Source organism: Gouania willdenowi, chromosome 17 (assembly GCF_900634775.1).
Source record: "Gouania willdenowi chromosome 17, fGouWil2.1, whole genome shotgun sequence".
In the NCBI taxonomy this organism is placed as follows: Eukaryota; Metazoa; Chordata; class Actinopteri; order Blenniiformes; family Gobiesocidae; genus Gouania; species Gouania willdenowi.
In genome coordinates, this window is record NC_041060.1 from 19,775,033 (window position 1) to 19,798,005 (window position 22,973).

General features: G+C 39.8%; 1 protein-coding gene across 3 annotated transcripts in view; it reads left to right on the plus strand.

Moving 5' to 3' along the window:
* Positions 1 to 22,973, plus strand: part of cadm3 (cell adhesion molecule 3) — a 116,386-nt gene that overhangs the window by 27,696 nt on the left and 65,717 nt on the right. For all 3 annotated transcript variants that reach the window (XM_028472635.1, XM_028472636.1, XM_028472637.1), the window contains exon 3: positions 21,248 to 21,397. In XM_028472635.1, coding sequence (XP_028328436.1) covers positions 21,248 to 21,397 — 150 coding nt within the window. The remainder of the gene's footprint in view (positions 1 to 21,247; positions 21,398 to 22,973) is intronic.

Sequence of the window (22,973 nt, forward strand, 5' to 3'; positions counted from 1 at the left end):
GGGCGGGGCTTCTGGAGTCATTCACACATGCCTAGTCTCTACTATGGCACTGGCCAACCACTGGGAGCAACTTGGGGTTCAGTGTCTTGCTCAAGGACAAATAGACAGGCATAGACTGGGATCAAACCCCCCCACCACTCGATCAGAAGACGACCCCTCTACCACCTGAGACATGGTCAGATGGTTAAATTCAATAATAAAGGTCTTACTGGAAGCAATACAATCTTACTGGATTGTATTGCTTGTCTTAGGTTTGAATATGAAAAGTGATGGATTTAAAATTGATCTAAACTTCCCAGTCCAATTCAAAACATTATGCTCCCTGTGTTGATAATGTACCGCCATCCAGGTTGATGAAAATTGTGTTTAATCAGAATAAAACCACCAACCATTTTACTTAACATCCAGAAAATTGCATTTTTGATGCTTTCTAAGAGCCTGATTTAGAAACACATTGTGGACATTGTTTCTCAGTATCGCTGATTATTGCAGTGTGCACAGATGCACCCACATCTTTACAGTGCAATCAACATCGATCGAACCATCAGTGCTTTTGTGTACAATACTATAGTTAGAATGTGTTTCATGTTATCAACATTTGTTGAATGATATACAGTAAGTCTTTTTGATACAAATGACTTTCCCACATTGGGGACTGGTTGATTCCTAAAGCCAGTAATTGCCTTTTGAGACTGTATATCTGGTTGTTAGACTGTTGGGATGATTTATTTACATTGATGAGTGGTCAATATATATATATATATATATATATATATATATATATAAAAACATCTGTACAACTTCCTAATTGTTTCCCTTGTTAGTGTTCTAATGCTTCCATAAGACTCAATATAATTTCAACCCTAAATCTAACATCAAAGTTGACTATGATTCAACTGATGTGAATCTGATGTTTTCAGTGAAGTGACTTTTAGCCTTCTGTAATGCTCCGAGTGTTTGGAAGACTTTCATATCCTGACAATGAAATAATAAAACGACTCAAAGACACTGAGCAGTGATGACTTCATCTGAATACCTTGTAGGGAGGCATTCGAAAAGCTAGAATCAAATAGGCTCCAGAAACACTTTAAAGTAAGGAAACAGGCGTCATTTTGAACACAAAGAAAAAAAGGGGTTACAAAAGAGGTGCTTTGTCTCGTGATTCGTTACCCACCTCTTGACTATATTTACCTCTATCACCACCATGTTTTAATCTCTCACTGCTGTTTATTTATAGCTTGAGTAGGTGTGTGTTTCTGTCAAAGTTGCATATTTAATTTCCACGGGTAGGTGGTGGATTTAGACATAAATTATAGGTATTGTGGAGGATGTTATTTTGGCTTCCAATTCCAGGTGGATCATCTAGACTACTGGTCCTCCTAAATGTCAATCATTCTGACGTAAGGCCATCGTACGTGCTCGTCCCCAGCTACTTTTTGCTTGCTGCGCATGCGCACTAAAGGTGCGTTCACATCAAACGCGACTGCAGTGACTGAAGCGACAAGATTACATTCAAATCATTATAAGTGACGCGACCTCAAGTTATCTCCCCTCAAGCAACGTGACCTGTGTGATTTGAGCGACTAGTCAAGTGCGACCTAGTCTCTCAAAGTTGAAAAATTTCAACTTTTTCAGGGACTTCAAGCGACAACTACCACCTGCTACAGTGAGACGTCTGCAGCGGAGGTCTGCAGCCAGGACCTCTTGAATATACCGGGGCAAAACTTCTTGAATAAACCTACATTCTGCGTGAACTCATCCTTTAGTCACCCCGTAAGTTGTTCAGTTAAATCGTAAATCCGGCACTGTCTATGACACACACACACACACACACTGTTCCCTGGTCATCGCGTCACTGAAGCTATGGAGTGACCAAAAAAGCGCCATTATGTTCAAGCGACTCATTACGGGCGATTGAAGCGACTGCAGTTGCTACAGTTGCGTTCGGTGTAAATGCACTTTTACAAGTGTTTACGTGTCTCGTGAGTTTCGGTTTCAGCCATTTATTGAAGCTTGCCGTTTTCACCGGGTAAGTGAGCTTGTAATAGTGATGCCGACACCAACTTGTGAACAGAGCTGTGCACGAGGGAAACTGGGCTCGTGCACACTCTCTCGCACTCGTTTAATAGGTGTTCCCTCTTGGGAGCAGGTAGAGTGTTGCGCATGTAATTTTTTCAAAAATTGGAGAGGGCGTTTCTTCAGAATATTAATAAAACAATATTTTTGAATGGTTCAAATCTGTTGAAATGAATTGAGATCAGTGAATTAGACTGTAAATTATAAAGGGAACTAGTATGTTTTGGAGTTTAATAACATTTCACCTCCTTTTGCATCTGTTTACTACATCTGCAACATTGCGCCTTAACCCTACTGTGTCAAGTGGGTCAGCAGATGGTCACAGAGCCAGTTCTCTGGGTTTGCAACGGCAGTTAAGACCATGTGGCGTAAACCTAATTGGTCAATTAGCCCACTTGGGGTGCCCTAACAATGTCTTGAGGCACCCCTCTACTCACCAGCACACAGAAAACTGCCACTGTCCAGCCTCTATTGTTTCGCTGTCTGTCTCCATGCTGATATTGTTGCAGATTTGAGTCCCCACCCCCCAGTTTCTCATCTTCTTTATTGTGCCTTGCTGTTCCATTGATCTCCATTGGCTTGATTGGTAGTGACAAACTGTAGGGGCCATCTGAAAGGTTGCATTCGTTAGTGGGTGTTCGACGTTACAAGGCATACTCACATTCCTGCAGACATAATGGGGAAAGATCCAGAGTGTGCATGCACTCGCATAACACATATCAACAAAGCTGTCTCCAATGAAAAGAAACACTGCTGGATGGAGAAAATAAAAGTGTTCCATTTCTTTTATGAACAATGCACGCAAAACCTTAGTTAGGAAGAGACAGCACCCCCGCTACACCCACATGCAAACTTTGGTCTCCATTAACATTTCCTTCTCCTACAGCTCTGACATGTGCGCCCTTATTGTGCTTTTGCAAAAAGAGACATTCATACATGCAGTGCAGCAATATGCAAACACAAACAGGCTTCATTGTCCTTACTTGTCACATTGATGGAGGTGTGTCTGAAATAAACAAATCACATCCAATCGCATGTAACTACAACACTACAAACCAACAAACGGCGAAAAAAAAAGAAGAGCACAGTAACACTACGTGCACACTGCAGATTTTAATGCACAATTCAGATTTTTTCAAAAATTCTAATTTTTTTGTGTTTTCTCTCACATTACATATTAAATGCGTCTTCAATCTGTTTGGAGTATGAACACAATGCGACCCTGAAGTGACACGCATGCGCAGAAAAGGTGCTGTGGTGACACATGACCCCGTAGGCACGTACAGTGTTTACGGAGGTAAATATGGAGGCACCCAGTGTAAGACTGTGTGTCGCGCTGAGAAATCCTCCAATTTTCCGTGCGACTTCTCCTGGGACTCAGAATGATGATGTTTTTGCATGGCGATGACGTAGGAGTTTGATAGAAAGCACCATGGCCGTCCAGACTATAGTCGCATTGCAAAAACATTGGATACGTATCGGATTTAGGACCACATCTAAAACTGCCCTGAGTCGGATTTGAAAAAATTGGATTTGTGCTGTTCAGACTGTCTTTAATAGATCAGGTAGAGGTGATTTCTGAAGGAATTTGAAAAAGTGGAAATTTTTCCACTCTAATAACTGATTGAATCTGTAATCATATATATATATATTTAAAGTGTTAAAACAAAGAAGGTTGTGCATTGTAATGGTCAACCAGGTTTTAACATCGGCTACGCTGCACACATGAGCTCCTCAGGCTGTTTCAAATGGCTGCTCGATTTTTTAGCACACTAATAGTTTGAAGCTCATGTCATTAAAAAAAAAGTTTTTTGTAATTGCCAATATTTGTGGAGTAGACACTAGTAAGCCGCGAAATGACATGAGATTGCAGAGAAATCTGCTCCTCAGTCTGTCTATCAAAAAAAAAAAAAGAATCACACTATCAGACTTCAGCAGAAATGTTCAAGCCATTAGCTGCTTCAGCGCTACAATAAAATACTCCCAAGATTACAACTAGATAAATATAGTATAATTTGATTCAATCAGGATTTTATTCATTTGCAGTCTGAGAAGAATTGGACTATTATGACGTTTAGCATAATCTAAATTTGCAATAAGTCTTTTATATGGCTTGGGTGTGAAGGCCTGACATTGGCTATTTTAGAATTTTTTTTTTTTTTTTTTTTCTTTACAAATATAGATTAACCATGAGATGAGAGAAAATTGAAAACACAGACTTGACTGATTCCACGTCCGCAAAAAGTCAACCTGTGATATCATGTTGACAAAGCTAATAAGAATCTAAAATCTATCAATACATACGTTTATCTCTCCATTTAAAAAAAATAGCATTAGCATGTGTTGAGAAAAAAATTGTGAAGACCCACTACAAACCATCCATTATCTCAGAGTAGTGTCCTCTATATTGGCAGTGCCCCAGTGACACACACCGTGATTCAGTGTCGTGTCTCTTTTTATTATTTGCAAGCTTATATTGGATAATGGAAAGTTTCTCTGTCATTTGTCACTAACTGTCAATTGTAACTTGCAGCTCCCAATAAATGTCTAACTTCTGTTTTAAAACCACCCAAGATAAATAACCCTTTTGTTGCGTAAAACCACACCATTTTTGTTTTGTCTATTATTTTTCAGAATATCAGGCGTTTTTTTGAATGAATCTTAAAATTCTCAGACATGGGCAGCAGGGTGCATGTGTGTTGGCGTGCATGCAGTTTACTGTGGACGTGCGTGCTGATTGACGACAAGGGCGACTCCATTTCTTAGGTCAAACCTTGGGGTCACCTCTGTTGCTCTGGTAACCCTGATCTCTCTGGGTTGCTTGGCAACAATCCTCTTTTGTTCCAAATGATTTAATTTGAAGCATATCTTCCCTCGTCACCCTTGGCTCAGTGGCTCTCCCCTCTGTCTCTTGTTTTTTTCTCTCTTCCTCCATCTCTTCCTCCATCTCCGCTGACCCTTTACTGTTTTTTGTTCAGCCTCCTCAGCTTCTCTTTTGCCCAAGCTTTAGGACCGTTCTTCTTTCTTAATCTTTGCCCTTCTGCTGGCGGCAAGAGCCCTATCCTTCTTGTGGCTGTCCTATAAGTCCCTGCTGTTATCAGAAGGCTTTACGAGTGGATGTGTGTGTCCATGTGGGTGTCTCTAAGTGTGTATGTGCGAATGTGCAGCTTGAAGATGATGACTTTATTTGACTTTTCCTTGCCCCTTGTGCCAGTGTCGCTGCGTTTTCTTTCTATATGTAGTTTACTGCGTTTTAAGGTTTTACAACCCACTACAAACACTGTTGTCATAAATCTGGTCTTTCACTATGTGCACAATTATTGAACTTTTCAGAATGAAATTGCAGAATATTGTGAAGTTATCACAAAGTCTAGTTTTCGGGAAAAAAAAAGACTTTTGTCAAAGTTCACCAGCCCCACTGATGGAATTGAAATGTGTTGCATCACCAGAGCATTGGGGAGGTCAAGCACTGTAGTTGGTAAAAAGTGAAGTATGAAAACTTGATGTTATTCTCTGTACACAGGGGGATTTAGCAGTGAAGAAGAATTCACCAAAAGTAAACCTGAGTAAAAGTACAAATATTTCAGATATGTTGCATATCGTTTTGATTTGATAAGACTAATTGAAGATGACCAAGGAAATGTAATACAGTTGTGCATATGTAAAAGCCACTGATTTTAAACAAAGATTAGCATTGCTAAACAACTCGTGTGTCAAACTCCAGGCCCGTGGGCCAAATTATGGCCTGTCAGGATTATCTGTGATCTGTAAGGACACATTCAAATTCTTGAGTAACATATAGGATAACAGTATTTGTAAATTTGGATTCCTTACAAACAAATTGCAAGAATGCTGCTGTTGACGTCTACCGGGACGATTATTGGTCTTTCTTTGTCGATTTTACATCCATAGTTAAATGTTGTGATGGTTTAACCATGGATGAATCTTTAATTGAACTCATGATGTTTTAGTGCTGCTCAGAGGACAATATAGAAAGACTGAAAGACTACTGTTGTTAAAGTTTTGTTACCTGTTGTGATTTAGTCGGTCCAACACTATAACTTTATTTTTCTTGGGATATCCTTATACTAGGTAACGCACCTCCTCAAGGTTGTGTACAACAGAGGAAGATTGTTTGCATTCATGACTCATAACATTTATATTCATTAAACCTATTGCTATGCAACAATGCAGTTGGATGGAGGGCTGAAAGCTATAAGGTCTAGATGAGACAGTGATAAATATGTACAGAATTAAAATCCATCAAATGATGATCAATTGGTGCATGGAGGGAAATTTCTATTTGTTTCCCAGAACAGTGGGAAATTCTGAATGTGTTCTGAGAACACATTCAGAAATTTTCCAGCCTTCTGGTTATCGACGTCTTGTTTTCCTGACTGAATGAAGAGAAAGATCCGGAAGAGAGTGCATCGTCGGAAGTTCCCCATAGCAGGTCCAGTGAGCTTAGTCAAAGAGGAAGACTTCTCGTAATTGACTACTCATTTCTTTAAGTGGCCTATTGGCAGGGGCAGTTAGTGCATATGCCAAGACATTAAAGATCTTACTCTTACTTTATCTTGCCGTGTGTGTGTGTGTGTGTGTGTGTGTGTGTGTGGGGCCAGTTTGCTTTACTCATATCAGTTGACTTGCAGTTCAGCCATGCACTCACTCACTCTCCTTTAAATCAAAAACGTCTCTTCTTCATCTCAACATCAGTCTGAGTCCATTTCATTTGAGGGCTCAGGTGGTGCAGCATAATCACTGAAGCAGTTTGTGTGGCATTACAATACAAGAAGGGCATGATATTGCTGCAGTGACTACATAACACAGTATAGGAAGGACAACCAACCTGTTGAATGAATGTATAATTTTCTTTTCTCAGATGTGCATTATCATACAAGCAGCAAGGATATATTTTTTTCATATTTAAGCAGTGTTTTCAGACTCTTTGTTGCTTTTGAGCTATGTTGCAGCTGCAGGTGAAATGCAGATAATTTTCATCCACAAGCACACATCAATGCTGACAGAGTTTTTGTTATGAAATAACTTTAATAAAAATCATTTTCTTTTGTCAAGGTAAAAGTAGCCAATGTTATATCACATAATTCTCAGTCAGGTCAATGAAGTGATCCAATTCATCAATGTTAATCAGACGTGTGAACATTTTTAAGTAAAAGTACATACATTTTGATTAATCGGTAAAAAAGAATTGTTTCATTATCTCAGCTGAGAAAGTTTATTTATGTGTTTACTTGTTTGTCTGTGAAAATTCAAACACCAAAACTAATGAACTCATTTTGATGAAACTGAATCTGTATCAATTTTAAAAATAAGAAAAATTGCTATCTCTCATCAATGGAAAAACCTCTCGATTCATTATCGGCTGATGTTCACGAAATTTGAATCGGACACGTAGGGTTGGTCACTCTATCACCCCACCTAGTTTCATTTGGATCTGGAAGAAAACTACCGTTATAAATGAACAGATATATCTATGTAACATAGGTGACTGTGCATTATGGGATACTGCTATGGCGTTGCAGAGGTCTGTGCTCTTTGAGTGCTTTCTAGGTTTTAGTTTTGTTTTTTGTTCATTAAAACAATGTGAGCCTTTGGAGAGTCGCAATTTTTGAGCCCGCGATTTGATATTTTGTGTTTGATGTCAATGGCTGGCAGACATCGTTCCATAGAACAATATGTAAAACAGTGTTAACATCATGGTCAGCAACATGCACAATAAGCGCAAGAAAAAACTGGGCTTGAGCTTTTAGTAGTTTCCATTTACTGGCCGTGACTACGTAGACTTACAACAGCGTAGCCTTTGAGACAAATAAACCAGCGGCTAAGCTAAGCTAGCCGGGCAAACAGCTGATCGCGAACAGTACAATTGCTAGCTGCCATAAATAATCTGATGTCAATCAATGTCAGCTCAGCTGGTGGAGCTGCAGGTCCAGAATGCAGTCACCAGAAGAGGATTGACTACCTTGATGTTTATTTGTGGACTTCAGCCACTGGAGCTGAAGCTGCCAGAACCCCCATTTTTTTTCGGGTCATAGATTTTGTTACAACTCGCTACAAGTTGGGGAATAAATGTCGGCACCGTGTCTGCCGGTTGACTGGGTTTTTCCTGCTCCTGGTTACTTTACAAGGACTTTTAAAGAAAATAACTTGACTAAACCTAAAGTATTATAAATTATCTTTTTTATAGGGCTTGTAAATCAAATTTGCATATGTTCTCTTTAAAAGATGGATATGGATTCTGGTGTTTACCAAGGACATTTCTGTGTAGAGTTGGGGTGGTAGTGTTGTAACGGTTAAGGAAACGAGATTGTAACCACAGGGTTCGAATCCAACCTGTGGGATGTTGAGCAAATCCCTTAAGGGTGGGAAACACAGTGCGATTTTTTTTTTTTTTTTTACATCGTTTTACTTAGCTCCAGCTCAAACTGTGCGACTCATGTGCAGAGCCCGAATGTGTGCAGCTCTCAATTCATGTTCTCACACTGTACGGACCGACACTCTGACACGATCTGACTGCTCACACTGTACGTTCATACACGACACGTCGGGGTCTTGTTTCCGGAAATGCAATGTACAAATTAGAAGAAGAAGAACTCTGAAGCGTCGCCATTAAAACAGATGAAGAAGAAGAACCCGGAGGTGGAGAGACACTCCCAAATCTCAGCAAAAAGAGCTTTAAAAAAAGAAAAGGCGGCGATGTGATGGACCAGGAATGGGCTGGACAGATGTGGGCAGTACAGTCCGTCAATTTTACAGTGGTTCTACGGTGTGAGCGACTGGATTTCAAACATGTTTGATTTCCTTATGACCATATGATAGCTGATCGGGAGCTGGTTGTGAGGTGTTAATCGCTTCTCGTGACCCCATGTATACTACACGATCTCGCAGAGACTCGCACGATCCCACAAAATAGACGCACGAGTCGAAAATCAGCTCAAAATGGGCCAAAAATTGCACAGTGTATGCCTGTCTTTAACCATAACTGCTCGTGTTGTACGTTGCTTTAGATAAAAGCGTCTGCCCGTAGGAGTGAATGGGAATGGTTGTTTGTCTGTGGTTGCACTGCAATGGACTGGCATCTTATCAGCGTGTACTCCCACCTAGTGCCCGTTGAGAGTTGGAAATACCTACCAGTAGACCCCTGCAAGGAATAAGTATGTTTCTAATTGCGGTGTGCAGCAATTAGACCAATTTGTAAGTGATTGTAAAAAGGTTTTAGTTCTTGAAAGCTAATTTATGTTCAGGCTTTCAGCATTTTTTGATTGTGGAGTGGTTGTGTGTTGTGCATTCTAGTAAAGAAAAGCCACAAAAAGAAAGTCAGGTTAACAAATAGAAATACAGTACATCATTTTTCATCCATTTTAGGATCAAGTCCTGCTTGTGGTTCCTAAAGTCTGATGGATTTGTCATCTGTAGACGTGTCTCTGTGATGAAGGCTAACATGGTGCCCTTTAAGTCAGATGTTTACATGCCCGCCGAACACCCCTATTTCCACATTTGAACTTTAATCCATCTTTGCAGATAAAAGATGCTCGAAGGGAACCGTTCCATAAAATGTCATTTCCAGGTTATCTTGCTCCCAGAGTAAACCTGCCTTAGCTGAAGATGTATTCAGGTGGGGCAAATTTATGACGTTAGACCTACTGAGACTTGTGCTTTCTCAACTAACTGACATTCAGTGACTCTGAGGCTTTTGGATGTCCTGGACCTTTAGTCAGCTTATGACTGCCTGATTGTATTCTTAAAGTATTGCACACAAAGCTTAATCAATCAAAAAAACAAAGAGAGGATCAGATGCTGAGAAGGCTGTTTTAATCAAGAATGTCCCCTCATTAAACCATAGGCTTATGTATCCTACAAAGTTTGTCAATCATGTGAACCCTAGAGAAGACATGACTAAATTGTTAGAATATGACATAATTAAATGTCTAATATTGGAATTAGATTGTTTGAAAAGTGTGCTCTTTCTATGATTTCTGCCTCCACCTTTTTTCATCTATAGTTTTGCTGTTTTTTTTTTTTTTTTTGTTCTCTCACATTCTATCGTTCTGCTCTGCTCCACTTTCCTTTCATCTCGCTTCTCATTGTTTTTCTCTCACTTTGCTCTTGTGGACCATTTGCCCCTTTTCTAAGTCACCCTGTCATCTCTCTTCGTTGCTTCCATCTATCCATATATGCTTATTTCTGCTATGTCCTTCACTCACCTCTCTCTCTCTCTTTTCGCTCTTTCTCCCCTGTGTTTCTCTCAATCTTCTTCCTCCTCTACTCCCTCGCACCCACCCAACTCTTTTCTGTCTTTCCCCTTTTAGCAAATCATTATTCTTTTTCTATTGTCAGCAGTGATGCTTCTGGCCTTCCCTTCAATCCGAATCCCGTCTCGTCCTCTCCATCTCTCTCTCTTGCACCGCGCTTCATTCTCCTCCTTCGTTCTTCTTGTTTCCCAGAGCGCTTTCCCAGTGGTAGGGTGGGGCGGCCGGCTCGGCGCCTCACGGCTGCTGCAGACGCTTTGCAGGGCCCTGATGCTGGTGGGGCATTTGTGGGGTGAGGGTGAGGATGCGGAGGGGGAGTTTTCTACGCTTAGAGCTAAATTTGTTTGACAGGCAGCAGAGGATAGGTGGGGAGGAGGCATACTTGTGGTGGTTGGAGAGGTACTTAAAATGAGAGGGTGTGTGTGTGTGTGGGCATTGGGGTGTGTGTGTGTTCTTCCGAGCAAACCAGAATCCCCCATACACCCCTCATTTAAAAAAAAAAAAAAAAAAAAAAAAAAGGAGGGCTGAAGCCAAACCTAAGGATAAGGAGTTTGTTTATGCTCAGACAGCAGACGCAGATGGCCTAAATCCATAACAGTCCAGCCCCGCCCACCAACCCTGTTTAGTTCCCGACCCACCAACGACCCTCACAGATAATGGGTAATTTGTTCATTACCCCGAATATCAATGGCAGAGCAGCATGAATGAGAATGTGAAAAACACTCTGCTTTTGGGTTATGCAAAACCCTAAAAATCATGCATAAAACCAAGTATTTTGTTGTTCACACTTAACCAGCTGTAAGTGAGCATGCTGCAAAAAAAAAAAAAAAAAAAAAAAATATATATATATATATATATATATATATATATTTTTACATTTGCATCTTTGAACTCACAACAGGCGGGCTGCAGTGGGGGGTGGTGAATGGAGAGAGGGATACATTAAAGAAGCCTGTAGCCAGTTGAGGTTGGCATAGGATGCACACAACTTCATCCCTTCTCACACACACACACACACACACACACATTGACCCAGGGGGATGGGAGGTTGCAGGGGACAGCTGGGCATAGATGGGTTGTGTGGGGGAGGCTATGCTCTGTAAGTGTTTGTTTGTGTGCATGTATATGTGTCATGCTGATTCTGTCCTCTGGGCACATGGGATGCAAACGTTTGACTTATGCGACTCACTAAGATGTATTGTATTTTTATGTATTTATCTTTGCCTGGGAGTGCAGGTGCTGCTGCTTTTGTTGACAGAAGTGTGTCCTACTTTCTGCATGTGTCATGAGTGTATAGCCGCCGTTTGTTACCCAATGAGCTGGGTCAGGGGTGCAAGTGGGTTGGGTCACCAATCTTGCAGGGTGTTACCAATGGATGCTTCTGTATGTGTGTGTAATGGCCTGTATCATGCCATGCCATATCAAACCACACACTGTTGGCTGGGTTTTCCTATCAAAATGTGTGCAGCACCACTGTGACACATGACTAGTGCCTGTCACACACCATATAGTCCTGCATTCTGTGCTGCCACAATGGAATACGGACACACATGCATGCACGCACGCACGAACCATGCACCATGCAGCGCACACTGCAGCACACGCGTGCACAGCACACAGCCACATGCAGATAACGACCCTCTCATAAATCACAGCGATATGCACAGTTCTACCTACACACATGAACACAAGCAGATAAATTCCTTCCCCACAAAACAAATACAACCAAGCTGAAAAAGGCACACTTCCACACCAACATCAATAATAAGATTCTTCAGGCTTGCACACACTCAGAGGCACATATACAGTCAGATAATTAGCTCCCTGCAATCAAACAGCTCCACCCCAAACCTTACAACCATGTACTGGTGATAGAAATCTGTGCACACTTCTTTACATGTGAGGACACACAAATTCCCGCACACACCTTGTCACCCCTGTCCCTTAAGGGGCTCCGTAGAGATGCACGTGTATGCCAGTAAATAAAGTTCATTAACCTGAGTTAATTAGTAGCAACGCTGCAAAGCCGCCCTGGGAGAACAAACTAAGGAGGGAAAGACAGAATTAAGAGCGGGGAGAAATAAACGAGGTGATCAGAAATAGAGGAGGAGGAGGAGGAGGCTCAACAGAAGGTCAAAGAGGTGAGGGGAGGATGAGAGGAGACCTGGGAGGACATGGGGCAGATGGATGGGAGGTGGGGTGAGCTAGTAGGAAACAGATGGGGGGGAAAGGGGAAAAAGGGATGAACAAGAAATGCCAAGGTGGTTTGAATTTTTCACTGTCTGCTCCTCTTAGAATGAGAAATAACTGGAAGAGAGTAGATGGGTTTCTTTAATTAAAGAAATAGTCCAGCGATCTTGGACAATACGCTCATTAGCTGCTTTCCCATGAGTGGAGTAATATAAGTGATACTCATCTGTCTGGGAGCGGAGTCGAGTTGTATTTTATATGGATGATTATATCTGAACACAAATGTAAAAATGTTTCTACATTATGAGTTATGTTCTTTCACAATGCTCGGCAAAGATTAAAATAGGACTTTGTTGTCGGCCCATTGATAACATGACTAACAGCAGGTCTTTTAGCTTCTCTTCAGTGATACTCACATTTCATTCATGTGTGTGTTTTTCTTCCACTTATTTTTCTATACTGACGTATCCTGATCAGTTGTAGCCCATGAGTCTGCAGACAGGTCACTATTCACGTAACTAAAATGTATTATAATTTACTAGTATTTAGAAAGATGATTATTTTAACCAGCCAACCAAGCTTATTTCAAGAAAAAACTTGTACAATACACGACTCGCTTCAAACTCCAACTTAGTAACAAATCGTCCTAATATTAATAATTAATTAATTAACTATTCACACATGGAATAAATTGCCTTGGGAGCTGAAAGACATGTCAACTTTTCTCATATTTAAAAAAATCCTTAAAATCATATTTTTACCAATCTTAAGGTATATATATATATATATATAATGATTTTTTTTTAAAGTTATTTGTTGGTGTAAATAAAATGTGCCTTGATGTACCTTTTTATGTAATGTTTTTTAATATTTTTAACTGTCTTTATATTTTTTTGTTCTTACATGTACAGGAATCTTGATCTTTTTTTTTTTATGGACCCCAGGAAGATTAGCAACCACCGCAGTGGAAGCTAATGGGGATCCAATGAACAGATAACTTGCCTCTAATTTTCCATTTTAAAAATTCCATTTTGGGGTTCACTTAATTCCTCGTACACTCTTTGGTATTGTTTCCGTTTTATGGTATTTCCCTATTTAGATTACTTTACTGATTATTTAACTTTGCAAAATCATACCAAACACGAAGTGGCAGATTTAGCATTTTTGGGGCCCAAGGCAAACTTTTGTGAAGGGGCCCTCCCACTTGGGTATGATTATGAAATATTTGGCTATTTAGAGGTCAAGCAACATTTAGTTTGCTCATTTGTTTGCTAATGTAAATGCTAATACTGTATATATTTAACACTCTTCGTCTTCAACCCAACCAACACATTTAAACTTTAGAGAGTGGACTCTTGGGGGCTCCTACTATGGGGGTCCAAGGCAAGTGTGACCCCTTGCCTAATGGTAAGTCGACCTCTGCAAACACTGTAAATAGAGTTAATGGAGTAAAAACTACTGTTTTTATTTTTTTTTTATTTTATATGCTTCAGAGTATTTATGTAAACAGGATGGCCTCTGCCGAAATCATGCAATATTACATCACATGAGCTAAACCCTCAGGCACCGAAATGTGTGATATAGTCCCAAAACATTATTTGTGAGACCTTTAATCACCGCCAACTGGCGAGTCACTCTCACATTTTGTATAAAGTCCTGCACAGTTGTGTGATTGGAGGTGTAAGTGGAGGTGCAATGCTTCTGCTGTGAGGTGTCACCAGGTAAACTCATCACTAGTTCAGAGCTAATACTGTACACCATGAGATAAACCCATCTTTGTTCCAGAGCCTTTTCAGATTTGAGTGCAGTCATAATATTCTAAAAAAAAAAACCTTGTTCATCACAACACATTAAAGGACCCATATCATGCTATTTTTCATCCATTTTCATTTGTTCTAAGAACCCCAAAAACATAGTATTTGACGTTTATTTTCCCAAACTCGCCTGTTTTCCAGAGTTTTAGCGTCTGACAAGTCACTTTCTGAGCAACTCTACACAAACAGGCTGATTTGTGGCCTACTTATGTATATTCATGAATGGGCGTGTCTATAGACGAGACACTGACTTCCTCCTCCCCGCACGGTGACGTAGGGCTAGAGGACGGCCCGCCCTCCTCCCACCCACTCCGTAGCTGAGCTCATGCTGCTTTATAAACACGAGACAGAGTGAGGGGGCGGGGCGTTCACCGGTACATACATAGACTGTAGAAAATACATACATAGTACTGCGCGAAGGACGTCGACATGCTCACCTTCGTGGGCGTGTCTGTTTACATGTCAATCACGGCAGAGAGCTTCCTGGAGGCGCGGCTTCTCCAGCTCAGTGCCGCGTCAAATTTGTCATCAAAGTGGGAACGCGTCATCAAATTGGAGAGAGGTGTTTGCGCTCACCCTGCAGTAAGAAAGGAGCAAATCACCCTCTAACTAACGATTGAGGGAATCAATAAAAAAAACACTTTGGGCATATGTATGAAGCTCAAATAGCACTTTTATTATGCTTAACATGGGCACTTTAAGAATAAACTTCAGATGAAGCTTTGCATGTATTTTTAATCACAAGATAACATTATCACTACTCACATGCAAAATTTTGACTTGAATTACGGGAGGAAATGGACATATTTGTCAGTTTGTCACACTTTTTAGACATTTAGTTACCAGTTTTCCAGTGAAAATTAGCATTTAAATGAGCGATACCGTCCCAAAACATGCCTGTGAGGCTTTTTTCTGTCATGTTGGGGCCCAATTGTAAATCAAGAAAGAGAAATAAAAAAGGGGGTCAGGTTGCCTTTTCCATTTCACATTGCTTTCTACATTTCAGAAAGTGTCGCGATCACAGAAAATTGGTGGTCCCACTGTATACTGTATGTCTATATTGAGCCACAAAACATCAATACTAAAGTTTACATTTCAGGTTTGATGTCTTAAAGATCTTGAGATTCACAGTCCTACTTGTTTTAGATATATTACTATTAACAGTGGGGTGCTCAGAACAGGGTGAGTTTTTAGTGCTGATCATTGATTACAGATCAGAGAAAGTCAAATCAGCTGAAATTGATTATACATCACAGGATGTTTTTTAATTAGCTATGGAGCACTAATTTTCATTGAACCATTTTTGAAAAACATGTTGACATACCAACAAACCAAATGTTGACATCAAAAGATGATGAAATATCAATAAAGTGACAACGTTGAACCTCTTGAAATTCAATATAATTTTTTTTAATTGTAATTTTTGAATATTTAACATACAGTACATGTTTCTTACACACATGCACAAACAGGACATGCATTCACGGAGAGCTGCTTTTACTATGAAGGGAGCACACCAGAGCAGTGTTGTGTTTTGGTGCCTTGCTCAAGGTAGCTCCAGATACCAGAACAATTTCCTTTTTCTGGTCCGCATTGAACCAGCAACCATTCGGTTCCCAACCCATGTCCTTACGGACTGAGCTACTGCCACCCATGTATCATGTTCATAATTCCATGTTCATTTTTTTCATAAAAGCATAATTTGTGTTTTTCTCATTGAAAACATTGTTGTTTTTATGGCAAAAAGGGCAAAAAAAAGAAGAAAAAAACCATATAAATATACAGTGGTGTGAAAAAGTGTTTGCCCCCTTCCTGATCTCTTACTTTTTTGCATGTTTTCCACACTTAAATATTTCAGATCATCTAAAATATTTAAACATTAGTCAAAGATAACACAAGTAAAGACAAAATGCATTTTTTAAATGAAGGGTTTTATTAATGAGGGAAAAAAAAATCCAAAGCTACATGGCCCTGTGTGAAAAAGTGTTTTCCCCCGAAACCTAATAACTGGTTGTGCCCCCCTTAGCAGCTACTACTGCAATCAAGCGTTTGCGATAACTTGCAATGAGTCTTTTACAACGCTGTGGAGGAGTTTTGACCCACTCGTCTTTGCAGAATTGTTGTAATTCCGCCACATTGGAGGGTTTTCAAACATGAACCACCTTTTTGAAAAAACTGTATATTTATGGTAAGGTCTGAAGATGTTGAAAAGATCTGATGTGAAAAAACAGGGGGGACAAATATATAATTTACAAGACGTGTTTATGAATGGTACCGTTTTGGTACCTAAGCTCTAATAGCCAAGGTTTTATCAAATAAATGCTCATGGCTCTAAAAAAGTAATAATGCCTCAAAATCTATGTTCTATTGATTATTGTCCTAGTCAAGGCTGTAATAACTTAATATCAAATGTTCCACTTTGCACCTTATTATTTTCCTTTTATTTTTTTTTTTATTTTTTCTTATTGAACAAAAGAAGGCATTTTTATGACAGAAAGAGCAGAAAAACATAAAAATACATACAATTTTATGAAAACTTAATATCTATGGTTAGGTCAGAAGTTGTTGAAAAGATCTGATGTGAAAGAACGGGGGATGGGTGGGACTTTATACAACATTTTTACCTATGAAACCTGTGGTTATGATGCTACGACATCATAAGTTACTGTACGTGATCAGCCCAACATTCATGGAGATTCCTATTATTCTGTTTATACATTGATTGATCCCTAATTAAACACGTGTCATGTAAGGTGAGACCCACTGCAGAGCTGCTGGTTCCATCACATTCAGAGTTGCTGTAATAGTGAAAGACATCAAACCTGCAGGACTGTAGTTATTTGTTCGAATAAATTAAATATGACCCAGACTAACAACTCTTCTGACCAAATAAAAAGATGGAATCTTGGAGTTTGCTCGAAACATTCATAATTCATATTTGGCTTTCAGAAAAAGAAAATATTTTACAGTTTTGAACCAGGTCTTTGGAGTCCCGTGTTCTCACCTTTGCAGTTTTGGATAGCCTTCCAGCTCCCCTCACCTCTGTTGTCTCACCAGCTTTTTGTCTTCCTCCCCTTCCATTTTCACACGCAAGCACGCACGCTCCATTTCCCACCTCGTTTCATCACCCGCCTTCCTCACATCCCCCCTTTTCATCCATCTTTCCTTCTCTGTCTGTCCTCCCCTACCCTCCCTTCACTTGATACCACAGTCAGCCTTCTACCTCTGTGTTCTCTCACCTTGTTCCTCGATAGGAAAAGTGTAAATTGTGTTGCTTTAAATACCCGTGTCTTCCTCGGGCTTACAGCTTAGGGGGTGGAAGAACAGATGATTCGAGAGAAGAAAGGATAGCAAGTCACAGTGTTTAAATTAATGTGAGCTGACGATAGCTCGGTCTCTAGTTTTAATTTTGTAGCATTAGAATTTGGTTTGACTTAACCTTTTAAAGTTAGACTGAACTTTTTTCCCACCTCTTTAGCTTTGCTCTTAAGGAACTTCTAGCCTATCCAAAATATGACTATTTGATATTGCTTTAACAAACTGATTTTCACCAGAAAATAAACGTATTTTTTCTTTTGTGTTCACCTGCCACCTGTCGTCAAAGTGACAAACACAGAGCCGATGATATCTTCTGGATCAGACCTTAATTCTTTAGTCTACTTTTCATTTTTCTGACCTTCAAAATAAGGGCATTTTCTCAAATGAAGCATAAAAACTCTTCCAAAAAACACACTTTTACAGACAGAACTATACCTGCTTATCCTAGGTCAGAAAGCACTGGTGCCTAACACTGTTTTGTAAAAGTAAAGGCAGGTTGCGCTCTGGAAAAGTTTCCCACTCGTCTGTTATCAAAGGACATCTTCATTCATTTTAAATAATATAAAGGCTGCTTTTGTTACTATGCCGATAAGCATTGCAGCATCCCGTGAATACAAGGCGATTGTAGTAGCTTTGAATTGGAAATGGAGACAGCCATTAAATCGTCTTTAAAGCTGTGTATGCTTTATGGTTCATAAGAGAGAGATTAGCCTTTGTTTATCAGCTTGCATTAATTGATACAAAAATCATTTTGTGAAACAAGCTATAGTTGCAGTTTAATTGTTCAGTCACTAAGTGCTTCTGCATTAGGTTTGAATATAAAATGTGTTTTTAGTAGTCCCAATGCTGACATCTGAAATCTACTTTACCACTCTATGATTCAAATCTCTAACCTTCCACATTCTCTTGACATCTTTAACCCCTTGAAAAAAAATCTATTTTTTTTCTTTCAAAAAATCATGATAAAATGCACAGTTTGGATTTAACCTGGATGAAACTTGGTAGGGTAATTGAGGAACCAACCCAACATAACTGAGTCAAATTTTATTAAGATCGGTCATTGATGAACCAAAAACTGTAAATTATGAGAAAAAAGGATTATTTATTTATTTATTTTTTTTAATTTATTTATTTTTTTTTTTTTTAAACTGATTCAGAAATACTATATTGATCAGAATTCCCTTAAAAAAATGATGGAATCTTCCATGGCCTAAGGTCTTTTTTTTGGTTAAAATTTTGCAAAAAGTAATTAAGTACACACTCTATTGATGTAATCTTGCTAACCGGCAAACAAATAAATAAACACTGTGAAAATAGTAGGTGGAGAAAATAAAGAAACCTCCTCACAAACCAGAATATAGATTAGTTAATATTAACGTGTTCAAATATTTCAAACATAAACAGATACCTTTAGATATTATTTAGAATGGCTAGGGCTACATTAGCTTTAGCGCTTTTTCTGAGGGTTCATAATTGGAACTGCTTTGCTGAAATGTTAGACGGGATCAAGCCCCAGATGTGGCAGAAAGGGCTTCCAGTATAAATTAATCGAGCCTATGACGTAAGATACAATGACATGCTGGGGTGAACCCTGCAATCAGAAATGCCCTGAATGTATGCTTTATTGATTCGCTTTAAATGATCCTTTGAACAGCTTTCTGTTGCCTGAAATTGCACCTTCTAAACATACATGTTATCAGAGACTCTGAAGCTGAAATATATACGCATATGTGTCGCAACACATGATTGCATTCAAAGACTCTACCAAAGTTTGGTGACTCTGCCAGAGGCTATTGTGGTGTACTTGATGACAGATGTACTGGGGACAACCAAATGGAGAAGCTCAGCCACAAGAATTAGTCTGAGAAGCTATAAAAGGAGACACTAATCTGCAGTGCTCTTGACCACACAGTCATCCCTGGGTCATCATGACGCTTCGATAAACTCACCACAAGGTCAGTTTATCGAAGCGTAACCACAACGTTAGTTTATCTAGCCATGATGTTTGCTATGGTTCCAGAGCTGCAGTAAAACCCAGAGAAGAGACACAGGTGTCTGAAAGTAACCGAATGGCAAACGGAAGCTGTGCCTTTAAGAGCCGTTGTCGTTCGGGTTCATCCTAGCCCAAAGGCACACCGAAAGGACTTTTTTCCATTTCAAATAACTGACATCTTTTCAGAATCTGAAATAGCCATTCAGCTTCATATTAGAAAGAAATATTGAGTCTTACAGTTCTTCTATGCTTCTCTCAGCTTGTACACCGCAAATGTGTGTTTTTGACGCGACATGCGGTTAGTTTTGCTCTTCTTTCTCTATTCTTTGTGTGCACCCCTCGCTTTTCATGTCTTGACGGGAGTACTTAAGCAGATGTTCTAACTGCTGGAATGAAGAAGAAAAAAAAAAAAACTATCAATTCAACTGCAAGTGCAAGGCTGTGATAACGCCTCGTGCCAAATATAAACCTGTCTGCTGCTTGACAATTTGGTTCCAATTAGGGGATTCATTCCTGTCTTATACATGTTGAAGTGACTTCTTATGGGCAAAACTTCCTGACAAATGTCCCCTGTTGTATCACCATATTTATTTATTTGTTTTTAAAATATGGTTTGTAGATTACTTGGACAAGTTGAAATTATCGGTAATAAATAGGTAGAAAGAGATAGTTGGTTGGTTGCGCTCAGGGTTCTAAAAAACATTTCCAACATCAACTATGACACCACTTATCATAAGAAGGGCATGTTTTTTGTTTGCATCTCTTGTTATGATCTACAAACTCATTCACCACACTAAGCATAGAGCAGAATTAAACGGCTCCGTCACCCGCTATCAAGGGAGCACTGTTAAATACCGTAATTTGAGTTAATGTGAATATTGTTACACACCCAGACAGTTCACCCATCAGTGATTTCTTTCGTGTTCCAGTTTTTCTGCTACAGCCCTTAGATTCCCCTCATTATGCTGGGTCATTTGTATTCTCATTGGTTTTTTCCTCTGACTGGCTCGTTTCCATAATGCATGTCCCATTTGAGCGTGTTCTGTACCAGCTTTTACATATGCATAGTGCTAAAAGGCTGACACGGATATCGACAAAAGTGAGCGCCATTAGAGGCATGAGAGAGCGTTCCCGTGGTTGGTTTGACCTGGTCTGAGCCACTTTCTGCTGTGGTCCCTTTATCTTCGCAGCTCCCTTAGGTTCTGCAGTCTCTTGATACCAAGGTTGCTACTGACTCATTGCTCCTACATTGGCCTCGCAGACACAGCCAGATAACCATTTGTCTGCTTTTTTGTCGCACTGACAGCATGTCTCGTGTGTGTATGTGCGCGCATTGTGACTGCGCTTTCAGAAAGACAGATAGAGATGTATAGATAATCTGACAGGCAGAGAAAGAGATGAGTGGGGGTGTGGGTGAAAGAAGGAGGGCGGGCTGGGTAATACATTTTGTGCGTTTATCTGATTTGTGCGCTGGTGTGCTGCTATTTTTGTTTGTGTTTTCAAATAAGCCCCGTGTCTATCTGACTTCATCCATTGCTCTGTTAATTTTTATCTTCTGTTTTGTTTTCCTCCCTGCTGTTACCTAGACGATGACCCCTTGCAGCCAGTGACCGCTGATGAGACGGTGTCCGTGGGGGGCACGGTCACGTTGACCTGTCGGGTGGCAGAGAGCGACAACTCTTCACTGCAGTGGTCCAACACTGCACAACAAACACTGTACTTTGGAGAGAAGAGAGGTAAGTGGGAGCGAGGGGTGGGAGAGATGAACGCAAAATGACCGAACCTATAAAAGTACCAACATTACAATCTGTGTTCAAAAGCTGCTCGTTTATTCACCAAATATGTTTCGAAGGGTGCACAAATGGCTTCTTGGCGATGTTCACTGGCAGCATAATGCAGTTTCCTGTCCAATAATATAACTACTAAAGTATGTGAAGAGGAAGGTTGTGCTGCTGGCTCTGTTAAACACAACTCCTTTAAAATTGGCTCCTCTGTTGTCTGGATTCCGTTGCTTTAGCTGCTTCATGGTAATGTAAAATGAAAATATCATAATGGGCCTGTCCAATGTCAAAGTAGAGGTTGCAAAATTAGATTTAATTATTTAATATCTGACCAGATCCTACTTTACTGCTATGTATCTTTGTCCCCCATCTTCAACAGCCTAATCTGATTCCCTCATTTTTTAACAGATTGTTTTTTGTCACTCTATTGTCTTTTACAAACCTGCAGCAGATGGGTTTTGTCACCAGTTTTGGTTGCACATGTTCAGATCAGTGAGAACAGTCTGTGAGGGTTCTCTGTAGCAGTTTAATGCAGCTATACTCCTGCATTTCCTCTTTTGATGGACCGCTCTCTAACACGACCCTTTCAAATAACTTTTTTCCTTGTTCTTTTTCATCCATTGTAGTTGTAGCTGTTATGAAGCCAAATGACCAAATATGACAGCTGGTTAGCCTTTCTATTCCAGCCATGAAACTGCACATTTGAATCTTTAAATTACATTTTTGTGTTTAGGATGTGCAGAACTATGCTTTAAAGTATGATAATTACCTATCCTACATTATAGCGTAACTGTAGCCATGAATGCTCTGCAAACACTGCGTCTATATTGTAAACAATTAGTAGATTTAAACGGGGGCAGGTTTGCTAGTCTGGTATTTCTCCTTTTATCCACATATTTTCAACACACACACATATTTTCCTTTCAATCTCCAGCACTGCTTTTATTAGTTTAAATTAGCACTATGCAAAAATGTACTGTATGTAGTATGTTTGTTTTTTCCACTGAAAATTTTGCAGCCATGTTGTTTGCAACATGGTTTCCAACAGCACACAAACCATCACAAAAACTATGTTCAACACAAAAAGTGCATCAGATCAGAAGCAACACATTACTGCAATGTTGCACCAGTAGAAATGGCTTCAGGAACAAAAAAGGATAGAAAAACCCAAAGCATAATGATATCCAGTGTGTCACTGTGCAACTCAAACATCAGCTTAGAAAGAAAAACTGGCTGGGCTCTTTGATAACCCATTTTGTGATGGCATAACTACTAGTGAGGCAGACTTTTATGATGTTTTGGAAAATAAAGAAGGATTTCTAACTGCTTGGTGAAGTTGTCCAAACATCACACCGCAGTGTGGTTGAATAGGAGGGGGAAAAAGAGGTGAAGGGAATGGCTAGTGGCAGGAAAGAACAACACAGTATATAGAGACTGACATTATAAACATGGAGTTTCTTTTCTAATGATTAGTTTTGACTGTGTTGGCTCAAGCCCACAATTCAAAACACTGTCAGCAATGAAAAGAAGC